Source organism: Hylaeus anthracinus, unplaced genomic scaffold (genome assembly GCF_026225885.1).
Source record: "Hylaeus anthracinus isolate JK02 unplaced genomic scaffold, UHH_iyHylAnth1.0_haploid 12002, whole genome shotgun sequence".
NCBI lineage: Eukaryota > Metazoa > Arthropoda > Insecta > Hymenoptera > Colletidae > Hylaeus > Hylaeus anthracinus.
The window spans coordinates 4538951-4566295 of NW_026534349.1; the positions used below are offsets into that span (position 1 = coordinate 4538951).

The window sequence follows — 27345 nt, forward strand, 5'->3', positions numbered from 1 at the left end:
TTTTTCAAGAAAAGACCTAAAATACCACTCGATTCGTAGGGTTTCAAAATGGGCAGGCTCCTCAACGGAAGCTATCCGGGGGGTTAAATCGGTTGGAAAGGTGAAAAAAGGCCATCGATTGTCTGGTAGGCCAGCGAACCCAGCGATCGCTGCAGAAATTCATCGGCAAACAACGGACGAAAACGCTGCAGAGCGATTCCGTGGCACGAGCGTGCGGATTTCGAGCAGTGGGGTTGGTTCTGTGTGCGTCACGACGAGGTCGACGACACCGGCGCGTTTTCCTCCTGGCATCGATCGCTCTTCCTTTACGCTAAAGGGCGAGAAACGAAAGAGAAGCCACGACCAACCAAGCCAACGTAACGCTCGGCGATCTCTCCTGCGTGGCACGGGAATCCTGGAAAACGGAACTTGTCCGTCCGATCGATTCCAAATTAATTGCCATTACTTGCCGTCGCGTCTTGACGCGTGTAATTAACGATAGACGATACGATACAGGCCCTCTGATTTAATTTCGCTCCGCTGCGACTCATTATTTTCCGCCCTCGAAGCGGACTCCTCCAATGTTCCTATTAATTATCCGCTCTAGCGTTGCTCGTCCTTGGTAATGACGGCGTTGGCTCGAGGCAACGGTAATTGCAGCGTTCGGGTAGTTGCAATAATTTCGTTTCTTGAGACAAATTCGACTAACAACCAGCCAGTTACGTGGTTACTAAGTGCAGCTGGTTTTTTAAAAGTTCGATAAGTCCGAAAAGAATATCGATCGTACTTTTCATGTTTCGAATGATAAGTATCTATCTTCTTCGGTGTACAGCATAACAATCGAAGAAGAAGAGAATAAAGGATACGTAGAAGAAATTAGTCGGCAAGAATGCAGCTGGGAACCGTAGAGAATCTGGAGAGTTTCGTCTTGCAATAGGGGAAATAAGCGAAATGGAAACGTGGTGACTCTAACACTGTTAGCACGATGTTTCCTTGAAATTGGCTGTGCTGTTATATCAAATGAAGTTCCCCTTTGTCTTTCCGACGAGTGAACACTTTACGTGCAAACTTAGCGTACGCTGTTTTAAACAACTGTAGAAACACTACGCTTCAGACTATGCTGAACTGATGCAAGTCGAGATTCGACTGACTCGGGCTCTGTTTGCTTCCAACGATTCCCAACTCTTGGCTAAACGAATCAAATGGCATTCGCTGTACGATTTATTTCCGGGAAGAATTCCATATTCTCGTACACTCTTTGATTCGTTAAAATATTGTCATCGAAACCTCGTCACTAATTCTTCTCGTTTTCCTTTTTTGACTGATTTTTTTACCGATTCTTTCGAAGAAGAAACAGTACCTCGTCAGACCTCGTTATTCATCCGTGTCAAAAATAACCACAGTGTCACTGAGATGCAAATCCACCCGAGCAAACAGAGCGGTGGAAATCAAACCGACCAAATATTCCTCTCGGTTCATGTGTTAATCATCCGCAGAGGATTCCATACACCGACCAATCGATTACGCAACGGAGTAAAATGCAATTTAGTGTCAACGACTTTGTCCAACGACAACATTATTGCTACTGTGATCACCGCGAACGCGATCACTTCGCAAGAACGTGTCAGGTGAGCGTCACTAGCGCTATATCTTCTCTGGAAAATCGCGATAACGCGAAATTATGGGAGTGGCTGCTCCATTATTCACGAACGAGTCGGGAACGCAGGCGCGAAGAGAAAAATTCGATTCGGTAGGTTAGAAGAGAGGTGAAAATACCTGAGCACGTGTCTCTATTCCTAAAAATCTCTACAATTAATTGACAAAGACCAACTTATCTTTTCTTATCAGATTCACAGATGGAAACTCGGACAACGAAAGTGCAGCTCGTTCGAAACAGAGGAAATACGGCTATATAGAATATTCCGACTAACTTGCACCCTAAGTTCGCTGATAGCTGTAAGGGTTTCACTATTCTCGGTGACAGTTCGTAACCAAGCTAATGCTCAGCGATGCGAGAGATAACGACAGCAATCTTGGGAAACTCGAGTTTCATTTGCTCGCAGGAAGTCTTCATGGCTTGAGACGAGTGTCGGAATGAATCGAACTCTCCAACCCACGTTATCGGAATTGATTTGGAATTGCGGCCTCTGCATTTGCCTAAATTGATCAAAATAAAGGTCGAACAGTCGAGTTTGGAAAAAAGTTTGAACGATGAATAAAAGAGCAGTTTACAGACGAAGCTCGATAAAATTAGTTAATCACTCTGTACGACTCGCTATTATTTTTATAAAAATTCAACTTTTTGCGAATGCTCCAGTTTCGCGTGATCACGGTGACGATCGAGAGGCGAAGCGTAAAAACAGGAAGGATTCTATTTTCATAAGTAAACTGCTCTCTCAGTCGATTCCGCATTTATGAATTTTTATCCATCGACAGGATCACCGCGACCTCTCGCAAATGGTCCCGTGAAGCCATTCGCGGCGTTTCAATTAAGGGGCACTTCGTTTTCTTTTATTGGGATCTTCTTCATCTCGGGAGTTCCGTTCGGAGGCGAATGGAATTTCGAGCGGGGAGGATTTAGCGGAAAATTGCGGAAACACGGGAACGTTCGAGTCGAGTGACGCGGGAAACGTTTCGAAAACGATTCCAAGCAGAACAGAAGTAGTCGTAAAAAATTTGTTTCGCATAAATTTCTATGCTCGTTCTCTATTTCTATACTCGTTTTTGAAAATTGTTTTCTCGAAAAACGGGAACGGAAATCCGTAGAATTCTTGATCACGATCGCCGTTGCGCAACTGACGTGTATCACGTTTTTTATTTGCGGCAATGAACACCGATCGACGAGAGTAGATCGGAGAGAAAATCGATCCACGGATAAAACCGAGAGGGGGCGACGTATAAAAGTGGGTCGTAATAGTGCCGAGGAGTTTCTGTCCTCGGGAATCAGCGCTCGTAAAAAACAACCGCCGACCGCGATCAAACCAGGGGCTTTTCGGCTTCTGTCTTTTCGTGGGTTTAACGTCTGATTAATGCCCCGTGGGGCTTTTGCGATCGTGTCTGCTCGTAACCTAGTCACCCCTTTCCTCCCTCGGACAGACCACGGATTCGGCCTAAAAGGAATCGAAACGTTTGTATTCCATCTAACGAGGGCAACCTCGCCGATTTCCTCGGAGATCTTGCGAACGTTGCGAGAAATTCGAAACCTTTTGACCTTTGCGATTAAAAGCGACGAATCGAGCTAGAATAAAATTATTTCTGGTCACCGATAAAACATATCGGGAGGTAGAAACGATCGAAAATATTACAGCAAAGTAGTAACGTATACGTAGAAACGATGCAAACCGTGCTTGCAAAAGCGAGGTCGCGAATGGATTAAGGGCCATTCGGTGTAATGCCACCGTGATTGGCTGAAACGGGGAATAATCGTTTCCGTGATATCGCCGCGCGAGTTTCCCCGAGCTCGAAGCTTCAATACGCGATGGAATTCAGCAACGCAGGGAATATTCGAGGCGAGAGGTTAATATGGCAAACGGCGATCCTTTTTATCGCCTCGTTGGAAACAGCTGCGAGGAGCTAGACGCGTTGCAGCTGCAGCTGCGACTGGCGAAACGCTCGATACGACTCACGACCGCAGATCTGGGAAAAGTCGGTGTCCTGGTACCACTCGAACTATTTAATAATTAAAATTGAACATCGCTCGCGGGGGGTAACGATTTATCGTTATCGGTATTCATTTCTCAACAACGGCGCCGATAAATTCTATTCGAACAACGCGCGATGAAATACTTCAACGGTGAGGATAATTGGCTCACGAGGAATCCAGTTCGAGACTGTAACTAACCGATAAAAATACCACGCGTCACGGGAAGCTCGAATTTCGGTAGAATTATCCTGTCCATTGGAATTTGCGACCTATCGTTAAATCAGCGTCGACCGATCTCACGAAAGCGCGACACTAATTAGCCGTCAGTGTCGACGGGAATGATCAGGGTTCGCTGTCGCGCGGCGACCGATAATTATCCACAATTTTGGTCTCATGAAAACGATCTCGCATCGGGATATTGGCATCGCCATCGATTATCGATGGAACGAACGTAGCTACATACTCGTTCCGAAACCCACTTAAAAGTTAATATTCTGACGTTAACATTCTCTACCTTATATTCGTTTTAATATTAAACAGGAAGTTTCGATTCGCTCACTTTTTACCCCGGGAATATCTAAGCAGGACAACGGTTTGACGTCAGAATATTTTTATAGAAAAATGCGAGACTTGCTTCTACGTTTTACGATTCTTCAAGTGAAATAATGTACATACAGACGGAGATTCCTTTCGAATTCCATTCGTACGATCCTTCCGCTTACGGTAACGGTGGAAACACTTACCCCATGCTAGCGACAATTATCGACACCGTACGGATTGGCAGATACGTACCTGTAACAAAAAGTGAAAACATGGTTAGAATCGATCAAAGCGTCGGATACCACGAAGAAAAATGAACGTATTCTTTCCAGTATTGGAAGAAAACCTACTCCTGACTCGAGATTTCGTCTGTCGTGTAATATTCACAGAGCAGCGAGCGAGCTCGCAATTTTATCCGCAGAGGAGCGATTCGCGGTTACGAGTAAACGCTCGGTTATAACGCGGATCCTCGACGGAAGCGAACGGCTTTCAGTCGACACCAGCGAATAGTGTACAGGCTCGGTTACTGTCGCTGCACCCGGCGTGTATTATGCAAAACAGTGGCGGCGCGCGCGCGCGAGCTGAATTCGCAACAAAAAAGAGGAGAATGAAACGAAACGCCGCGGAGAAACGTCCGACGAGAAAATGTCGTGCGGAATTAAAATAAAACGCGCGAAAGTCGTTTCTTGTTCCGTGTACTGGTAACGCTAGCACAGTAATAAAATACAGTTCATCGCGAAAGTATGATTAAAGATAAAGATTACGATTAAAAAGGCAAGTTTAACGTAGAATTCGATCACTGTAATTTGGGTGAGGATGAATTCAAGATATGTTAAACATTGTACGGTGGACGGATATTTTTGCGAGTAACTGTACACGGAGCAACAGTACCTCATCTTACGATACGCTTTCCTTCAACACGGCTCATTTAATTTTTCTCGACGCTTATCGCGGGGGAGAACCGCCATGTTTCCTGCATTCATTCTTCTTCGAGTCTGAACACGACGCGAAGAAATATCGCGAAAACTAATGGAAAAGTTAATGGGAGGAGAGGTTAAATCTTTTCGAATAAAAGGAATTAAAGAGCATGGATTAGATACGTACAACGAAATTCCCAAATAGGGAGATTGAAAACATTTTATTTCGCTAATTCTAACCAGCGCCTTAAAATTTCCCGGCCAACGAACACGCGAATGGTTCTTTTTTCTCTGCAACGTCCACGAACGCTTCGTTTCGAAACTCGTCGAAAACTCGTTGGTCGTCGACAATTATCGTTAGAAATTACGTACCGTTTCGCGAGACGCCGAGTAACATTTTCAGCGCGTTGTTCGAACAGCAATTAAACGCATGGCGCAGGCGACGAGTGGGAGTATTCCAAAATGGCAAATGACCACAGTCAAGATTATCACGGGCCACGCAACGTACAAACGCAGAAGAAAGAACGCCCACTCGTTCTCGATTGGCGTCACGTTGTTTTGCGCGCTCCCCCGAGCTTCGTTAACGTGCGTCATAAACCAGAGGGGAATATTTTTCCGCGGTATAAATCGCCACGGGAACCTACCCTGCGTCGTTTCGGGCGAGTTCAGGGCGAAATCAGGGGTTACGCGGTGGTTGAACGTTGCCCTTGGCATGCGAGCTCTTCGTGCTCCACATCCCGGTGGCATTGAAATCACCAGACTGAGGTTATGACTCGTGGACATTTATGAATTCTACTCGTGCGTTTATGAGAGCGTTGTGCTCGATAAAATTGTAGTAACTATAACTATCGCGCGGAGTAGCGCATCGCAACACCCTAGTAATATTATTAAATTACATCTCCTGTATGTAAATGGATCGTTCCATCTCCATTTGCAAAGATAAACGAATTAATGTACGAAGAGATGGAACGATTCATTTCGCGAGCAAAAAGCAGACGGGACGTCGAAATCCGCGAGCCAGAAATTAATAATAGAGTAACACGGAGTGCTATTATTATCCACGATCAATAGGTATCCGGTCTCGTCGGGTATTCGGGTAATTGCAGCTTTAATTACGAGAAGTTAACACTTCCGTGCGTTGTTCGCCATGCGGAGGCACGAATGAAACGACGAAACAGAGATGAAATCACCCACGCGGGCACACAGAAACGTCAAACACACCGTATTTAACCAATCCGGCAACAACTCTCGGCGATGTCGTGGGTTCTTGAATATCGTGTAACTATCTCCTAGAAACGGGTAATTCTCCCCCAAGTATCTGTTGCATTCAGATACCGGGCAGGTTTCATTATCGCCGCGCGACGAAGGGACGTGGAAACTGTGTCGAAATGAAATTTAAGTTTTCCTACGAACGAAACGAATTTTCCCTCGAGAAGGCTGCTCTTCGATACTGCGCGAAAGCATTCTTTGTTGGGATTAGTTTTTCAACCATTCAGGCATTTCTCTTTTTGAATTTAATTTCCGTGGTTGGAGATCGTTTATCGTGACTTCTGTGATGGATGCATCTTTTTATAGCTGCCTGGTTCAGAGGGAGAATCAATCTCGGTATTTTTATACAATACTCGGATATTAATAGCACAACTGGGAATTCTTATCCTTCCCATTACTCCGTAAATTATACACTGATAAATCAACAATAATTACTACGTTTCAGCTTCTCCGGGAAAAGTACAGACCAACCATAAAGCCGAACGTTAATTTCTCTAACGCGTCATCGAGTTCCACGACGTCAACGTCGACGTCGACGTCGTCTGGCTCCAGAGTCGCATGAATGGAAACCACGCGTTACAGTTATTACAAACGAACACGCGTAATAACGCGTCTCGACGCGGCGCGTTCTCGTTATTACCCATTGAAAAAACACGCTCGCCTGTCGCCACGTTTCGTGTTTTCGCGTCCGTGCACCACGATCCGAACCGTAATTGGCGACGACCATTTTCATTCAGGGCGCAACGATACCAAAGGGAGCCATTGTCGGAAGAGTAACGAATCGTCCTTTCTCATTTTTTTTTTCCAAGAAGTCGTTGGAAAGATTTCCAACCGGAGGGAAAATCTGAAAAGGGACTAGGTATACGATAAAATTGATAGGCTTGTTCTGGGTGAAAGAGAAACTTGATGAAGTCGTTTCTCGAACTTGCAGATTTCGAAGATGCGCAATCTGTCGGAGGCTGATAACCGATACTTTTGGAAAATTTATTACAAGATGAAAAGTTATATGTTTGTTCTTCTTATAAATGTTTACGATTGCTATAAGCTCCAAAGATTAAAAATAAAATCAGCAATTTATGTTCAACGTTTCTTCTTTTTAGTTTTTAATTAATTCGCCTTTATTCTAATGGAAGCCGTTCGTCGTAGTTCGACGAAGATTAGGGGAACAATTTTCCTTGATTTGCACAGGAAACATTCCGCGATCGTGGATTCCCTCTTCGAAAGTTCCAATTCATTCGCAGGCGACGTTGTTCCCCGGTGGATTAACGAACGATAGCGAGATAAATCGATTTCGTAATTAAAATTCTTGTTAAACGCCGAAGAGCAAAGAAAACAATCGTACTCGACGCGAAACAGGAACATTCCGTAAATTTCTTTTGTGCAATAAGATCCAAAACGTTTTCTCAGGGTACGGTTTTCACCGAAATAATTCTAATCGAACTATTTCTTCGAATTCGGGAGCCAGAAAAAGATGGAACCGAGGAAGGAAACGCGAGCAAGTCTTTCCTCTCGTTCGCGAAACTTCATGAATGGATGACGCTGACGTTCGAACACCGAAATGCTTCCACGTATCGCGGATATATTAAAACTCCTGCGGGGAAAGTTTAAATTTACACGAAAGTACAGGTCTCGCAGACTGGAACGTTGCCAGTGGTTGCACGAGCCCGATTTTTCTGCAGCATCGTAATTACTTTGGGATCGTCGGTGCGGGCCTCGTTTTCAGTTCACCGCAACGCGCGAGTTTAAATATCATTTAGCGCAAAGTCCGCTGGTAAATAGAAGCGAATCGATCCATCGATCAAACGAACCGACCAGCCTGGCAAACAGTGTACCGATTCGTGAAATCGCTGATCAAACGCGTCCGTGCCATTACCGAAATGAAATCGAACCGCGTCGCCGCGGATCACTCTGTCTCCCTTCCGTAAAATTGGATCTGGCTTCGACGTTCTTTTGTAATTGCGATTCTTTGAAAACGAATAGAGAATATTTGAGAATCGAAACGGAGACACGGGGATCGCGGGAAAGGGAACCGCCTCGCGACGAAACTGGGACGAGCACCGAAATTCGTTCACGGCGCCTCCGTGATTCATCAATGAAAAATTCGACCCAGTTGTCGGGACGCGCATTAATAAGCTGTGAACATTCACGGAGGAACTCTGGGAACTCGACCAGCCGAGCCGGTTCGACTCTCCTTTTCGTTCTCGCGCCAAAAAATCGGTCAGATGGCGAGACAGGTATCGTTTCACATGCGTAATTTGGTACGCGAATGTTCGTCTTCGATGTGCTTACATTAGCGTGCTTTCTTTTCTCTACATCTGTTCTTCGACATTCGACGAACACAACTGACAACTTTAAAAATGACTAATCGACTACGTTTCCTGATATAAATTTACAAAGCATCCTCATCTTCAACAAGATATGCTCCACTCCAAGCGTAAAATACTAATATTCTTAAAAGCTAATATTCTTAAAAACAATCATACGGTTCAGAGGGTGAAAGGTTAAGTCGATAAAGGTCAGCCAACGACGCTTTCGACGTCCATTGGGAACGAGGATAGGGGTGGAACGTGTTTGTCATTCGATTTCGGGATCGCGAAATTCGATTGGACATTTTCTAGACGACTGAACGATCCAACGAGACCATCTCGACGCGACGGGTCGACGATGAGAATGTTGTTGACCTTCGGGGTAAAAAGGCAGACATCCGATGACGAGTTCAAGTTCAGGTGGTGAGGAGTTCTTTTTTGAATTTTGTTACGAAAGTTAAGAGACTTTCTTTTTTTGGCTCGCGGTTATAATTATTAGCTTTGATATTCAGAGCAAAATATATTTTATGTTTCACTGGTGGTTTAAATTTGTATTCCATAAAATACTTTGTGCATCGTCGCGACTCTGGCTGAATAAAAACAAATCGTTGCTTTATCAGACGCATGATCGAATGTTTCCAGCGGTGATATATTCGAATATAAAACTCGCGGTTTACTATCGCGTTTCGTTTCAACGAGCCACAACGATTCGCGATTCGAATACTTTTACATTTTCATCAGGTACGCGTGTTTACACGACACAGTTCTCCATAAAGCGTAATCGGCGAAACGACATAACCCAAATGACTAATTGCCAATTTCGCGGTCGCGAGGCTCTGAAAACGTTCTCAATTTTGGCAATTGGGAAACCGCGATTGCCAAGTGGCCATTAAAAAACGAATACTCGTCCGAGTCGAGGCTGCAGAAGGACAGTTTCATCGTAGCGGGAGAAAAAATAAAAATTCAAAGACATCAAAAAATGGCAACGAATAATGTAGAAACTTTTAACAAATGTAATTCAATACAAGATCGTATCAGACTTTGCGTATTCCATTATTCCAAATTGAAACGGAATCGAAGCTGTGATTGCAAGAGGTTTTCTTTTCGCTTTGTACAAGTTGGGGACACGGCGGATCTCTATCTCTAAACAAATTGTAGCAACGTCCACGAAAAAACGTGGGAAAATATCGCGTTTCTATTTTTTACGTTCGACGACCAGCCGAGGACTCGAGAGAAAAGGGATTTCGCGGTTGGTTTGCCATCGACGCCACAGAAACTCGGTAAATAAACAGCTCAGTTCGTTTTAAATAATGAACACCGACGAGAAATATCAATATTTGAGCGTGGGCGACGAAAACGATTCGTTTCGTTCTCTTTCGCAGTTCAAAAGACCATAAGTCAAGTATATTACGCGTTGGGTCTATATTAAAGATTAAATATTAACAAAATGATAAAATCAGGGAGCTAAAGTTTGACCTTTACAACCCTTTTTCAATATTGACCATTCGTAATTGAAAAGGGAACTCGTACCTTTCCTACATTTTTAAATTTTCTAATTGGAGCATAAGAAGAACTCCGCTAAAATTTGAATATCCTTTGTCAAGACTGCGGATTGTTCAAATTTTGAAACTTTCGAAGATAGGGAGCGCAGACTTCTCAATGTTTCAACGGAAAAAACAATCACGAGAAAATTTTTCTTCGAGTTCCCAAGAAATCCAACTCGAATAAATTTCACTGTAGGTCTTCTTTAGGAAGCCAGAATGTATTAGTTTTCTTCTGCTTCCAGAAGGCAACATCCACCTGGAGAACAAAAAACACGACTTCCTCGACCCTCCCTACCTTCCCCCAAGAAATTTTCCAAGCCAGGAAGCGAAATTTCACAAACTAGTTTCTGAAACTAGCCGAAGTTAAGCAGAAGTCTCACCTGAGAAGCCCTTTTTGTATCCAGGGGGCAGGAACGCGGCCGGGGGCGTGATGGGGGGCGCCGCGTCCCAACAGGGCACGACGTCCGGTTGCATCGTGTATCCTGGAGGAAGCTCCAGGACTTTCTGCTGCTTCTCGCAGCGTCTACGCCGGCGGCTGCCCGGCGCCAACGTTTTCACGGCCGCCAGGAAACCGACCCCACTCATCTCCTCCTTTTGGGATTTCGTGTTTGTTCGCTACTGCCTCGCCCGTTATATCTCGTCGACCGGTCAGGTCGACCGGATGGGAAAATCGCGGCTCGAGGTTGCTCTATTCCTGGATCACGATATTTTCTTTTTGCGCACGTGATCAATCTAGGAGATGGATCGATGTAGAGGCGACACGATTTTTTCGGGGGATTTTTCGTCACTGGTGAATTATGGTTGCGATAGGGTCTGTGAGGTTCATGACAGATGACGCGGGGGAGACTGTTGAAAACGAGTCGAAAAGCGAGTCAGGCGATGTCGAGAGTCCACGAAGGCACCCCTCTGCGCTCGATTTGCATTTAAATCGAGTTGTTAATTAATTTCAAGTTAAAATTTTCGACACAATAAGCGAAGACACTGTGGATGACGCATCGAACGCAAAGGGTTGAAAACGGTGCCATCGCGTTAGTGATATAATGATCGGTGATGTGATCTTAAGATCGTGAGAAAGGAGCGAATATTACCGAGTCGATCAATGCCTGAACTTCAGCGAAAATGAAAGCAATTCATTTAATTCGAAATTGGACTTTGGAGAAACGTTATTACCGATACATTTATAAATAGCAAACGTTTGAAGCGACTAAATATTTTCTCGAAGATCGAATGCTTTCAATTTCACGCCGCATTGAACATGTTAACCGATTCGCAAGAAGCACTGATTGATAGAGAGAAAGATGGCACATGATCGATGGCTTTATACGAAACTGTTTCGTCGAAATTCAATGAAAACGGTAGAAGTGAACCGGCACGATTATTGCAACGCCGGGGGGCTCTTACGTTCTGTCTACTTTAACCTTTGAATCCTTTACCGTAACACTGAAAGCGACAAAAGGAAAAATTACGCATTATAACGTTAAACGTTTAAACTACCCTTTCAAGATGATAACAATTTAATTAACTGTCAGGCTAATATGAATGGAAAAAAAAGGTAACCAATTAAGCGTTAAAGTTTCGCGGACACTTTATAAAATTGCAATTGCTGGGTGATTTTTATTAGAGCATTTTTTTGAAATATTTCTCTGCAAATCCTTTTCCGTCGCACAATTATGACTGCGAATTTTATCTATCAAAAAATTATTCCCTCCACTCTGCCCCGAGTAGATTGTTAAACACAACTCGTTCACTTTTACCTCGTTTCAGCCTCAATGATCGATCAAGGGTCAAATTGCGAAAGGGTTAACATTTGACTTTCGAATCAAACAGTGCTCGGAATGGAAACTTTTCGACCGCGAAGCGACTGGGTGTCCGTGGTTGTATCTTCGCAGAGTTTGTATCGATCGGTCGTTGCAATCGAAGTTTATAATTTTAACACCAGTTGCATCTAAACGAGACAGGCGACTGAAAACGAGCCGACGAGAAACTTTTAATTAGCAGTCGTTAATCCGCCGCTTCGACGTCCTCCAGGGATCGTTTCAACGCTAATAAAAGCTGCACCTGTTTCGAGACGTCGATAACGATCAAACGATACAAAACGAGCCCCCCCGGGGGAACAATATTTTGTTTTGAATACTCCCTTTCAACGTTGAAAACCTAGTAAAGAGTCTGCGTTCGTTCCAAAACCGAGCCTCGCGTTACAATCGTTTAACAGACGCGACAGTCGAATCAAACTGAATGCGAGAGGAGATTTCGCTGCCTACGAAACTCGAAGCAACTGTGATTACGTATGTGTGACAGTTATGAAACGCTTATTGCGAACGCGAGTTGCACGAAGGTCACGAAACAGCTATATTAAATTAGCACATGGCAATTAGCACTGACTATGGCCCGATTAAACGCGAGAAATTGCATAAAGCTAGATACATAGGCGCGAAGAATAACCTGGTACTATTTTTTACGGTAAAGGAACGCGAATTTGAAGAATACCCGCAAATATTTAACGAGGTAATATATTACTCGAATGACTTGAGGGTTGAATCCCAGAGGAAGCATCAATTTAAATTTGTCAAAAGAATCTGGTGACTGTATCGTCGAGCACAATCCCTTATTTAAAAAAAAAAAAAAAAAAAAAAAAGCCGCACGTGCACAATTGACGTTATTACAATTCGAAGAATTTGTACCAGATTATTCAACACTACGACGATATCGAATATATTCAATTAAATCGTTGTTCCACCTATTACTTCTTCAAAAAACAAAATAAAACAAAAACTTTCCAATTGATCATTGAATCAATCTCACAAATTGCGCGCGTAAATCGTCCGCGAAGTTCACCCGAAGTTACGTCCACTGGAAAATCTCGTTTCCCCTCGAACGAGCACGCGGACACCCAGTCGCCGTTGGCGTGCACCTGCACGGTGTCTCTCGCTGTCACCGAGTGACCTTGACAGATCCCGGAGAGAGTTCGCAGGCGGCCGACCCGTGGCGGAAGTGCGAATCGATCACCAGTTGCGCGCGCGAAGGGTGAGGAGCGATAAATGCACGCTCGGATCGAGGTGCGCTCCGCGGAAGAGCGTCCACGGTACTGACGGACCTTCGTTCTTCGTCTTTCTTCGTCGCGGGCCGTACGAGCGCGTCCGAAGATCGCCGAGCACCGCGACGGGGGTGGTGGCACCCACCGATCGCGGAAGCGGTGCGCGCGCAACTTGGGAAATTACTCCAGCACCGCGATCGGGCTTCGAAGACGCGTGGGCGTCGGGATGTTGGCTGCGAAGAGGAGCTTTGGCTCTGTTGGGGGTTGATGCAGGGGCGGATATCGCTCCCAGGACGATTAGGGACTGTGAGATATTTTATTCTTCGTTTTTAAAGAGCTTCGAGTAGGATGAGAGTGGGCACATCAATCGTAATAAACGATAAACCTTCGTTTGGGATGGAGAGAGTTTCTCAGAGAAGATTGTAACACTGACCGTTAGACTTAGACGTGTAAGTACGTATCGATATTGCAAGTGAACTTTTCAAAGTAGATGCAAAGCTATGGGGATATTTATGAATCATTCACTATTTCAATAAAATGGAATGCATTTTTGAATGGTTACGCGAGAGGAAATTTTCAATACGAATGTGAAACTTCCGAGGGTGGAGAAATATTCCGGAAGCAGTTCTACAAAGTATCCATATCCCGATCACCAACTACCGCGAACATCCTCTCGTTTAAAATTCAAAGAACCGAGTCATCGATATTCCAAACGCGAATACGATTCATTATCAAGGAAAGTATTGCATTACGAATATAAAATAATGCAAATTACTGTCACAATTAGGTTCGATTCTCCTTCGTTAGTCATTATATCAAATTGAAGAAACACCTTGGGACTTTGAGAAAAAGCTATTTTTCATGTTATACCGAGGTGGATGGAAACCTCTCGCGATAGATCGCGGCGAAATAGGGCGAAAATGTAACAGATTCGCGCGTGCAACTGTTCTTGAAGTTTTCCAAGTGAGATTTCAGCGAAAACTTTCGAGGCTTTTGTTTCTGGCTTCCTGAGTTCCCTCGAATAATTGGGCGGTAGGTAAGAGAGCTTGCGCATTCGTCAAGGAGTCCTTCGTGAACAGAGGAAACCGCGAATAATCTTTTCGATATAGTTTAGCTGTGCAGCGAGGATGTAACTGCAAGAGCTGCAGCTAAATTTTTCAGCGTTTTATATTTAGACGATAGGCTAATGTATTCCAGTATCGTTTCACGAACAAATTTAATAACGCATTTTGACCACGTGTCGGGGATTTTATTCCATCGTACACTTTCGTTCATCAATTCACGTCAGGTTCCACCCCCAGGTACCCTTCGACCCATGTGCACGTGGATACACGCTAATCGACGTGGGCGAAAGCAGACGCGGCTGATAGATCCTAATCTATGAGTGGCGAATACAGTGACCCTCCCATATTCGTGATCAAATAGTTCCAAAAGTTTCCGCTCCAGGCGACTACCACACGAGACGAATTATATAAACAAGGTACACCTCAGAGTTACGCGACTAATAGATAGCTAGAGATATCTATCGATCTCTATGTTTTCCACAATTTCTACGTAAGCGAATTGTTTATGTAACATGCAATTAGAACTCCTCATCTACTTTCTTACTTAATTGACTAATTAAGTACTCCCTACGTGTTCGTGCACGTGTTTCCCTACTGCATAAAAGTGCCATGAAAATTCTTTCTATGAAAAATAAAAGAGCGTGCATCGTTCGCTCGTCTGCAGGTAAGAATTCCGCCCCTCGGCGTCGAGGTTAGTACGCAAGGGTGCTGCGCGACGCCGATCCGAGCCTGAGGACGCTAGGTAGGGCGGCAGAGGGCGGCCAGGATGAGGGTAGAGGGGCGACGCGTTATCCGCTATTCGTACCCCGGGCAAGGGAACCGATCGTTACTGGAAAACTCGAGCGGTGGAGGGGCCTTTTCATTTTCCAAGGGGGCGCAGCCGGTGGTCGGAGTGCGGGACAGGGCCATTGGCTGATGGAAGGAGGTACAGGAGACACGAAATTCGCCCTTCTGTGTGTCGAGATACGCGCGGGGGCAGGGGAGGCTAGAGAGGGAACGCCGGCCGGCACCCGATCGGGATCCGGTGTATCAGCAGTATCGATCATTCTCGCTCTCCTCTGCTTGGTCGACGTGGTTCTACCAGGGACGCGAGTGCATCCTCCGTGGACGCGCGTGGCCTCGACTTCGACGAGACCCGACGACCTTGGGATCTTCCACGGAAGAAGGAAGGCGAGACGTTGAGGAGACGAGCCACCGTTTGGACGTCGGGGGTGGGGGTGGGTTTTTGCGCCCAACGAAAGCCTCGTCACTCGAGATTAAAGGAGAATTAGACGAGTTCGCGTGTCCATGTCCTCGGAAGGGTTGATTCGACCAACGCGACCGAGTAAACGGTTTCGAGATCGGAGTAAAAATGTTGGTATCTGTATCTCGAAGTCTCGAACACATTTGCATAATTTTATATGAACTTTTCGCGCGTTACTTGTGACGTAATTCGATGGTTTTGATCGACGTTCGGGACGGACGTGAATTTCTGCGCCATTCGGGGTTGAAGGAAAAGTAACAGGGGGTTCGATGAATATATTTCACTTTTGTTTATCTTTGCCCCGGTTAGACAACTTTTTTCCATTACTCCTCTGTTTGAGCTTTAGACTGGAACCTTGATGTATCGATAGCGTTCGACCAGGACGACCTTCATTGTTTCTCACGGTACAATAGGTAGTCGATAGTGTCGTTTAACTTCATTTCACTGACGGAATTATTCACCGATAATAATTATGCGGCACTGCAAGGCCGCGGACGAAATTGCACGTTCAAGACTTCAATTTCTTCCAAATTGCAAATTTCGAATTACAGCTCCAATTACGAATTCTTTTATGGAACCTCTATTATCCTTCTTCTTAAATAATGTAGAATAAATTCTAGCTACTCGAGGACGATTACAATTGTAACATTTTCAACGAGGAGTGTTCGATATTTTTCTTTATCTCGATGCCGATATGTACACTTTGCGGAGCGACGTGAAATTTGTTGAAACGCTATCTGCCACACGCGGTTATCCGTGAATTTTTTGAGCCGTGAAAGGCAATATTTTCCGAAACAGGATATTTCTCGCTTGTAAAGGCTTTGATGTATTTGTTATGGCTCCATTGTTAGGAGTATCCACGGCTACACGTGTTTCACATCGAGGTAAACTTTTTCGATATTATTGCTATGCCGGATAACAACATGTTGGTAAACAGAAGGATCGATTGTTTCAAGCCAAGGATCGTTTCAAATTTTTGCTACACTTTTTAGACCAGTCTTCGTGCGCGATAATATTCTATTACCAAATTAACTACCACCTGGGGTTATGTATAGGTAAATTTAACTATAAAAATCTACGTTCACCTTTTAATTTTAACAACCGAAACAGTTTAAAAGTCGCCCAGTTTCGTGCTCGAGATAATAAAAACCGTGCGAGTAATTCCGACGGTGGTGGACTGCTTGGAAAGGCTGTCACAATGGAAACAGGAGAAAGTCTGGCAGAGGGAGGGTGGCTGGGTGACGAAAAGCCGGGGCTAAGTAGGCACCCGTGGAAGCACCCTTCAATTAGAATGCGAGGCCCCGGCATCAGACGTCGTCTCTTCTGAATGACCCATTCACGGATCACTTACGCGCTCCTGTCGTGGGCTCGGATTTCCGTACGAATGAATTCTCGTTCACGCTCGTAAACCCTCTCTCTCTCTCTCTCTTCGCTCCTCTTTACCTCCGTTCAGCCGCGAGGGTGTTTCCTACGCGCGAGCAAGTGTCGAAAGGGGATTTTACACGACCGTTACCGCGCCCAGCGCCGCGGACAAAAGTGGCTTTGTTATTGAAAATTTCGTCGACGCTCGAAAAACGGGGATGACGCGCGGAAGGTTGCAGCGCTCGACCACGAACTTCGGCTTTTCGACGCTTTTTGGTATTTCTCGCCGGTCTTTTTTACGCGCTGCGGTTCAAATTGAACGTTCAAAGGTCAGACGGAACCACGAATACAGCGGATTACCTCCATTGTTGGTTTTAGCGTTCGCTGTAAGCCGATTCGAGAATTTCAGAATTTATTCCGAGCTTAAAGTTCTGCCGTACGCGATGAATTTCAATGGAAATTGAAAACAACGAGGTAATGGTTTATTTAAGCATTGCGATGTTTCATGACATCGACGACGTACTAGAATATCGGATTATGTACAGCGAGGTAAAGTAAATAACTCTAGGTAGGAGTAGTCGCAGTCTCCGATATCAGTAGAAACAACGTGCAATGGTCAGACGCGGTAGTCCACTACTACTTAATCGCGCTACGATCTGTTTTAAAGTACAGAAATTGGTACACCATCGTCCCCCGAGGAAAAACCGGGCGGCAGTCGTTGAAAATAATATTTTGCCTTGTTTATCAACTTGCAAATTTATCCACAGGTTTCTTTCCACCTCGTTACACCAGAAACAGAAACACGCGAATGAATTTCAGCGCGTTAAACGCGCCGCTGGATGAAAGAACTTCAGTTTCCGCGTGCAATTAAAATAAATGCCCACTATTAATTGCGGCGCGCATTCGACGATGCACCTTATCACGCCTTAACCCTCTGCATAAACAATTTTCCCGGAGTGAAGCTCGTAAATGTAGGCGTGTCGTAAAGAAGTCAGTTTTACCACGCTCGTAAAAAGAAAAGTGAAACGAACGCACTGGCTGGAAGTCGAGACGTTCAACCTGACGTATACTATCGATAAATATCGCAATAGAATTGAAATACACGCGTATTGCAGCTTCTTTTACTTAAATGTAAACACATTGACGTCGAAGGGGGTTGAGGCAAGACTTAATTGACCGTGGGCGCAATAAACGTTGCTAGAAACAACTCTGCCCGTGGTCCAGATAGAAGTTAGCAGTTTACCGTCGACGAACGCGCACCGTAATTTTCCTCGAAGGAGTTGCAATTCTAGCTACGATTCGCCTTCCAAAGATTACCTAGCGCAGTCGCGACGGATCGCTCAACGAGTAGGTAAACTCCTTTAAATCGAACATTTCGAGTTCCCAAGACGACCAATCTTGTTATGTCGTGCAAGGATTACCGTGCGATCGTCGATATTCGAAGGGGACACACTTCGAGGACACTCGAACATCGAGGAAGTCGTTTCTATTTTATGGACAATTTCGATGAACGACATTGCTTGGAGATAGATATTTCGGTTAACGATGAGATACATATTCCACCGTATTTTAAGTACCGACAAATAGGAGATATCGAATTCCTTCCAAGCCTATCGCGTTATCGCGATAAACATTTGATACGTTGAAATGCACCGAATTGAATTTAATTCCAACCAAAGCGATTATTTTCAATCGCTAGTTCGTCGGCGGAACATTCGATACACAGTTTCCATTTGACCGTAGTTGCCATTCTCGCGGCACTGAAAAGTTTGGATTTTCAGAGAAATCTCGAAAGGTCAACTGTGATTTTCAACCGGAGTCCGTAATGCGTCGATATGAATGGAATACGAGCAACTTCCATCGACAACTTTCAGCTGCCTCGTTCAATCGACGACTAGATTTTTAGCGAAACGGAGGAAACTTTTTTATTATTAACGTTTTGTATTCGATCCTCGGGAACCTTAAAGAAATTGCGAATCGCTGCGTCGAAATAGCGGCAACGCCGTCGCTAGTTATCCAAACGCGGAACGTTGCTTGCGATAATCTTTTTGTGAGCATTCGCTGGAAACCTGCGTCGATTCCTCGCGTGGAAACGAATAACGCGATGAAGTATTCATAGTTTATACTTCATAGTTAAATTTATGAACAGGAACGTGCATATAAACTGAATTTATAAACTCGAGAGCGAGAAAGCCAGATTCGCAACTGACGAAGCATCCCCGAGATTTTCTCGACTACGGAAATTCGAGACGAGGACCATTAGGGTGCTGGAGTATTTCGTCTCAGTATTTTTGATATACGATCCTGTCAAAAACGGACAGATTTATTAATAATATCCGCCAGAGGAATTACTCAGTTTCCAAAATGACAAACGAGAAACCGCCTACGACGCTCTCGAAGCGATTTGTCGAAATCACCTTCTCGATTCCGGGTGGAACACGGTTCGATGAATATTTCGTGCAGCGCGATACGTTTCGATTGAAACTGAGGAAAACAGAGGAGCGTAATCGAAAAATCTCGTCTGTCGATAGGATAAAGATGTTGCGCGACGTCGAGCGGAGCAGCGCCTTGCTACCGTACCTAATACTTTCGCGGACGATTTGCAATCTATCAAGAGCATCGTATCAATCTCTGTTCTCCCGCGCGCTTCTGCAACAGAGCCAATTCTTTACAGGTAAAACTGCAGATCGAAGAAAAATGGACCAAGACCTGGTCGAGTGACAACCAATGGCAAAACGGATTCGCGTGGATCGCAATTTCGAGTGAAAAATCGACGATTGGTCTTGCTGGAATTGTAAATGAGATCGCGATAACATAAAAGTATACAAAATGAATGCTACGTACAGTATAGATATACAAATAAGCACTATGTTGCCAAATTGTTTTTCAATCATGCAAATTAGTGCACCGACGGACGAGGATCCGCGCGTGACACGACAGACTCGTCGTGACTTCGTTCATAAACGTCACCACTCGGACGTGTGTCACCCGCGACAATGCGAGCCTCCGGTGGGTACATTTTTAAACGAATTTCAGTTTGACGCGTGACGAAGAGGGTGGGCCGGTCGAAAAAAAAAAATTTTAACGAGTGAAGCTGTCCGCGAATCTTCGTCAATTATTGTTTGGATGCTTTGGAATGCGTTTACACAAATTTTAAATTTATGAACGACGTCTACATCTATGTTTCCAAGAGTGACACAATGATCAAGCTTGATAATTAAATGAGTTCAACTTAATATACACGAAACTATTATATACTATGGCTCTTTAGCAAAAGTCATTAAAACTTGAATCTTCCGTGCGTACCCTCTACGAGAAAAAAGGTTACAAAGACGCTTCTTCGAGTAACCAGGAGATCTCGATTCGAGTTTCCAGGGAACTTCATTTTCCCACGTAAAATCGCCTCGACAATGGAAACTCCGCGCGACGAACGTCGATAACGTGACCAGAAACAATGATTCAAGGGACCCGATCGAACTCCGGCAAAGAAAAACGAGGGAAAGGTGGCGGAGACTATGAAACTTTGAAGAAGCCGATAAACGCGGCTTTCAACCGCGGAAGCAGGAAGCAACCCTGACCGAGTTTCGACGAAAGATGGAAAGAGAGACGTTAGAAGACATCTGGTGAACCGAACGGCCGACGTGGCTGGGCATCAAAGCTTATAAATGTAGACCCAGAACACCAAAGAACACCAACGCAAAACGATTGACCCTGACCAGATTTCGCGTACGCGAGGGAAGGTGACGCGCCGTACTTTTCCCAGACGATTACGGTGTGTCGTCTAAATACCAGGCCACGGAACGCGAGCTCGAGGAACAAATACAAACTGTTTCGCTCGACGTTGAAGAATAAGTTTCGAAGCGCTGCTGAAATAAAAGCTCCTAACGGTTGTATGTGCCCTTCCTAAGAATTCATTCGCGTAGAACGTTTATTTCCCTTCCCATCCTGAAGAGCACGGGAGCTATAACAATTCCGGTGAAACAAACACGCGGCCGAAAGAGCGAGAAACTGATTGTCGATCGACTCGTCGTCCCCCCGGAACAATAAATTTTCGCGAACGGATTCGAGAGCATATAAAAGGAATTCCGTTTCGTTGTAACGGCGATATTCGTTTCTTCCAAGCTCCCTTCGCGGAACCTTGACCGACTCCCAGCATTCTCACGTCGCTTTTTCGTGGCTCGAACGTCGACACTGGTACAAAACATTTCACGATTCAAAGCCATCCTGCCGGACATTTTTATCGGAACTTTTGTTCGAGTGTTTCCCTTTCGAAAACGTGGCGAAGGAAGCATTAAGGGGATATTCTAGTCTAGCGCATTTCAAACATCATTTTTCTCAGTTTCGCATGACTTGGAATTTTCAGAATACTCTGCTAAGGTATGACGAATAAAATGTCTCACATTCTCACGTTCGAACTAAAATATCCTCGTAACTGTTCGCGAAGTCGTAACTTTTCGACAATGTACAATGCGAAAAAGTTGGTTCATCGGTTCGTTTGTCCTTCCAGCGACGTATTCTAATAACGAGTCGCGGCAGGGACAGGAAATCGGTATACAAAAATGGGGGAGAGTAGATAAAAATGCAACCCCTAACATTGAAACGATGATTAACAGAGAAGCGGAGGAAATGTAAATTTATCACCGAGAGGTTATTTACGAGCCTTGTTTCATCGATTTCTAAAATAACCGACAGAACGATTCGCCTTCGACGATTGCTAATTATACAACGTATTAATTAGCGTTTGTATAATTGCGTCGATAGACATTATTTGACGGATTTGAGATCGATTAACTTTGCAATATGTATAATATTGCTGCCACGTTTTGGTAGAGACTTGGCTGTTTTCGACAACGTGCAAATTACGTGTTGATCGTTGGACGACTTAATGACGAATGATGTTTGTTTATCGCGACCCTATATTTACGTGGATTCTGTTTTCGTTCCCTGCACTCGATTGGAATAAATACCAGTTTCGATTAGCCTGTTTACGCTTGCACGTGTCACCGTCAATTGTTTACATTTTCCTCGAAATATTGGCAATTATTGTTCTCCTACTCCCGATGTTTCTTTTTTTTAACAATTTCATTTCATTTCGACGTAACATATTTGCTTTGGGAAAAACAATTTTTAATATCGATATTAAAGTGTATCTGCAATGTTTATTCGCGAGTAATGGCAAACATTTTCAGGGCCAGAAAACAATACCTGCAACGAACCAGGCAATTTTAATTAGAAAGAGTAGGTGCCAGTCACGCGCAATTAGATGGCTCGCAGTAGAAGTGGAATGCTTTGGTCAGACCGCGCGCCGTGTTCGATCTGACACGGCTCAGAGGTAATTGCTTACTTTCCTCCATCGATACTCTTTAAAAACGTTATAAAACGAGATATGAAATATACTGACGTTGCTTCTATCATCCGATAAAAGATGATAGAACATCCGACTGATTTCTACGTTTGAGTACCAACCGTGTAATCGTAAACCGAGGAAATCGCCGTGCGCTCGAGGTTGGTTTCATTCGTACCCTCGTCACGTGGATAAATAAAATAAAACTTCTTCGAAATGACAAGCAACGAGCTACAAGAAGCACGGCACGTGGTAGCACACAAGCAGGCACGTGTGCAAACATTCTTCGAGTTCGTGGGTCCTGAAGGTTCCCACGAAACCTTGACCCGATTTTGGACTCAGCTTTCGGGGGAGCGAATAGTCCTTGCATCGATTCCGTTGGATGGAACCCCACTCATCCTTGTCACTCCGACGGGAACGAGCCTTTCGAGAGGAGGCAGGATCGCTCTACTGCCAACGAACGTTCCAGGTTTATACAATGGCAGGTCCTTAAAATTTAATTATTCTCGCACCGTTTCAATCAAAACAGAAACCTGCGCGCAGAGATGAACCAGCGAGGTATCAAATATCGAAACTCACAATTCGAATTCACGATTTATGTTCGTGATCTTGAGTGAGTTAGCAAGATAGGAATATTAATCTACCTTTTCTTGGGTGCGAGAGGAAACTCAATTTGGTTAGGAAAAATTCTCTTCCCTGAAATGCAAACTTTATTATTCATTCTACGTTTCGACCTCGTCCCAGGTCCACTTCGGGAACAAATTAATTTCGTTATTATAAATTAATTATGAATGATGTATTTAATTTGTCTCGGAGAAAGAGCCGAGGGCAGGTCGAAACGTAGTCGGAATAAGAAACATTATCTTCGAGACAAGAACCGCCGCTAATCGAAGATTTCGTTACGACCATTTCCTCGCGAGGTCTGATGAGATTTCACAAGGTGAAGCACGACGGAAATCCGTCGTACCCGATGTTTGCGTTTCGATAAAAAAGATAAACTCGACAATGTCGCCCGAGGAAACGTATTCTGATTTTATTGCGCGGATCCGGGATTCTTTATGCGGTAAAATTGGAACGAGCGAATAGTTTGTTATTGGAATCAGTCGCGGAGAAATGAAGGCTCTCGAGTATCGATTGCCAGCCTCCCTTCGTTCTGCAACCCTCCGCTACTTTTTCCTACTTCCTCGTCCTTTCCACGTTCTAAGACCAGCTAAATGTGGTCACCCAATGAAACGAAGGTACCCGATATTTACTTCGAGACCTCTTTAATATCGCGTGCTCGAATTCCCTTCTTTCTTTTCCGATAAGATACAATTCGGCATTAATTGGACACTGTAGGCTCCCTATTCTGGAATTCTTACCGAGAAAAACTCTGCTCCGCGATTCACTTCGTTAATAACTTTTTTAGCGACTCGGGGAATCCTTTTTTTCGTTCAATGCCTTCGTATACCCTTTGTTCCAGCGAATATTAAAGCGAGAGGCGGACTCGCAGCTCCTCAAAGAAGAGGTCGAACTTTAAGTTCGCGATCTTCCTTAAAAAACACGGGTTATTGGCAAACTGGAAGAAGCTGTTGCAATTAAAATCTGTGTAATATTGCTCTGGACGAAAGTGTAACTTATATTGACGGTATAATGAAAATAAAAATGTGCCCTCTACACAGAATGGTCGAATACGTTTCATTCCAACGGACTGTGACGTAACAATTTAACAGATGAACGTTACAAAGCGCGTAAACGTCATGCGAAAAGTTTCATCTGCGGTGCAGATGACGCAACTGGTTGCGTGGGTAGCTCGTCTGGGTTTTCAGCTTATTAAAGTTGAAAAACCGTGTTATACGGACGGAGGCGGCCACTCCGAGACCAAGTGTTTATTCGTCGACTGGCTGGTCCAGCGTTTTTCGGATACCCTTTCGACTATTCTACTAGTTTGCGAGTTTGAATATTGCAAAGGGAAAGTTTTAACTCAGCGCCGCGATGGGCATGCTAATGAAAGCAATTTAGAGCCGTACCTCGCCTTAGACCGACGCGTAAACCTACTCCTAATCACGATCCGTGTTCAAGATCAACGATTCGAGCAACAGAATTCATTCATTTTAGATTTTAAATGCACCGATCGGACCGCTCCAGGTTTTACTACAACGGAAACGCTCCACGGCGAATACCTGCTCCTTATAATTTAATTTCAAAGACCGACTTTTGCGTGGTCCGACTAAATTCTGTATCAGCTGCAAGTCATAATTATAAACAGAGAGTGCCGCGCTCCTCCGCATTTAAATTCATCGCGGGAGCTGATATTCATCCTCGAAAAGTATTAATTCTAATCTCCCGTGTACGTGAGGTCTGACCAACGGGTTCCGTTTCTACTGCGTTTCTGAATTTTAAATCGCCGGCTGTATTTTCTTGCGCAGTTTAAAGTTTACGTCTGGAATTAATTTTTACTCTCGAGCGGCATACCAAATCTAGATCCGTTTCCGTGGTCTGACTAGCGAATCCTGCTTCCACTTCGAGCGATAAAACTCTGGAGAAAACGACGTGTGCCTGCTATTTATTTCGAATCATTTCCTCCGCAAACACGAAAGTTTCGCCATTCGGGACTTCGTACGGATACGATCTTCGAAAATTATTCGTACTTATAGACACGGTCGTACAGGCGTCGAAACCCCGCTTCGAAAGCTTTTAGTGTTCTGTTTTGTATACGTAAAACACCTTTAGGCAAGATTCTTGGTGTCGACGTTATTTGCATGCAGTCATCGATTCGCACGAGTTTACCAGAGCGGCTTTTGCCTCGCGGTCTCTGGCTCGGGCTTGCTGGAAAGACGCGTGTGCTCATAGGTTAGGCAAACATCGTAGCCGTCGGGACAGATGCGCAGACACTCGCGGAATGTCAATGCGGTCGACGAATTGTTCCCGACGGTTCTCTAGTCGGACGAATCGGATTCATGAGAGGGTAAATGGTTCCGTGGACGATGGAGTGGACGTAATGTAATCGCGTCGTTGAATTCTGAACGAGAGGACCGTGATTTCGGGCCGTTTCGAGTCGATGAAGTGGCGACAGTTTCGAATGAAACGAAAATAGTCGCGTCGAAGGAGCGAAAATGGGGAACTGGATTCGGAGGACAGGAATGGAGTAAAATAGTCACAGTAGAAACAGAGAACGCTTTGGTCAGACCAGACATTACGAAATATCCGAATCGAAAGGTGTTCGTGTCTCATCACTGATCAGACTATATAGCATAATACTACTTTCAACTTAAGATGTATCGAGGAGCCCCGCGGCACATTTATTTAAAAATTATACACGTAGAGCAACTTGCTTCCATTATCATCCCTCAAGACGAGAAAGCTCTTTACTAATTAGGCGCCCCGAGATCATCGCCGACGTAAATCTCGAATAAATCGACGTGGATTTGCAGCCAGAGGTCGGGAACCAATTTAAGGAAGCCTTTCCCGGTCACCGATTCCTTTCCACTGTTCTCTGCGGCGAGTTCGGTCCAGGAAATCGTTATTCGACGGAATCGAGGAGCACGGTCCTACCAACCGCGCGAGAGCTAGGGGCTGAAACGACTTTAAGATGCCACGGAATCGGAATTAGAGAGGCAAAATACCCCGAAGGGTCGCGACGTCTACGGAAGGTTCAAGATACTCGTAACCTTGTCGCTATAGCAACCCGTTTTACGAGACAGCCACCTACGCATTCCAGGGGCGCGCGATGGATCAAGAAATAAATTTCAGATACATGGGACGAGGCGGCTCGATACAGTTAACAAGCGGGCATTTACGATCGCCTGGACGGATATTTCTTTACGTGCTCGAACGGTCTGATCCGTGAACGTCTACGGAGGACCTTGGTAAATACTACCGTTGCGAAACGAGAACATTATTTGACTTACGCTTTCGAGAAGTTCGAACACGTTTGGAGATTTGTTATGTCTCTTACCTGAAACAGAAAAATAAGGAAACCGTTAGAAGAATCGATAACGTCAGTACTTTCCGAATTGAAAATAAAATGATTCAATTTTCGATCGGACAAGAACTCAGTTCTCCCTCGCTCAAAAAGATTTTTATAGAATATTCCGTAGCTCGCAATTTTCCACGGCGAAGAAGAACAAAAACGTGGAAATTGTAGAAAATCGTACGATTTATGGATGGGAGTAAATTCGAAAAATTCGAGACTCGAAATTCTTTGGCGAATTCGCTTCCTGTACACGTGCAAACCGTTCCAATTTCGAGGTGTACCGAAATACTTTTCACAGATCAATCGACGACGACCCCATTCCACGCGATCATATCGACATTCTTCCACCGCTAGCGTAGCGAAAAGACAAAGGACCGTCGTTTCTGTATCAAATTAACCCGTGACGCGGCCAGATAGAGAAGCGCCGGTAGGATGGATGAGCAGAAAAGCTTTTGACTTCCGGAAACGTGATCGGAGATGCTGCACTCTTCGCGAGGGAAACGTTTTCTCGCTTGCCGAGAGGAAACGTGTTTCCACACCGTCGTCCTGCGCTGCTTCAGAAATAGCGGACCCTAGAGAACTTTCACGAGTGAATGCTTTCAGGGAACGGAACGTGACGACGCCACGGAACAATGTTTTCCTTCTCGTCGTTGCGGAAAGATCGTTCGAGTGATCTATCCGCCGTCACGACGAGGTCTAAACGGGGGCTCGACCAATCATTCTTGCCGATTTATCAACGTTCGCTAACATCAAGTCTCGAGTCGGCTAACATTTATGTCGGTATTCTAAAACGTGTCTGACCATTGCTCGCTAATTCTACTGGTGTTATCCGTTGAAAGAATACGAATCGAGAACCTTTCAAAGCTCCCGTTTAAACACAAGTGGGGTAGGTTGGACCGCACGTATGCTACAATATCGCGCAATATCGAACAGTTAACGCACACGTTGTCGACGACGATGGCCCGATGCGGGCACGCTCCGATTTAGTAATCGCCTCGTGCACAAACAGCTCGTGAAATGCGACGCGTATGCGGGCGAGCTCCGCAGCGAATGGAATCATTGGTTCTCCAGGCTTTCGAGGCAATAATTCTTCCGTGATATAACGAAGACCTTCTGCGGGATTCGAGGTCTCCGTGATTCCGACA

General features: G+C 44.7%; 1 protein-coding gene across 17 annotated transcripts in view; it reads right to left on the reverse strand.

Moving 5' to 3' along the window:
- The window catches only part of LOC128891508 (phosphatase and actin regulator 4), a 224540-nt gene that overhangs the window by 33230 nt on the left and 163965 nt on the right, over window positions 1-27345 (reverse strand). The window contains exons 1-2 of one of the 17 annotated variants that reach the window (XM_054151016.1): window positions 13142-13792; window positions 10579-10930 (exon numbers count right to left, since the gene is read on the reverse strand). The exons of 12 other annotated variants lie outside the window; for them this stretch is intronic. In XM_054151016.1, coding sequence (XP_054006991.1) covers window positions 10579-10783 — 205 coding nt within the window. In that variant the 5' untranslated portion in view covers window positions 10784-10930; window positions 13142-13792. Of the gene's footprint in view, window positions 1-10578; window positions 10931-13000; window positions 13793-27345 lie in introns of those variants that run through there. 4 more of the 17 variants (XM_054151015.1, XM_054151014.1, XM_054151013.1 and 1 more) reach the window with 4 other exon arrangements.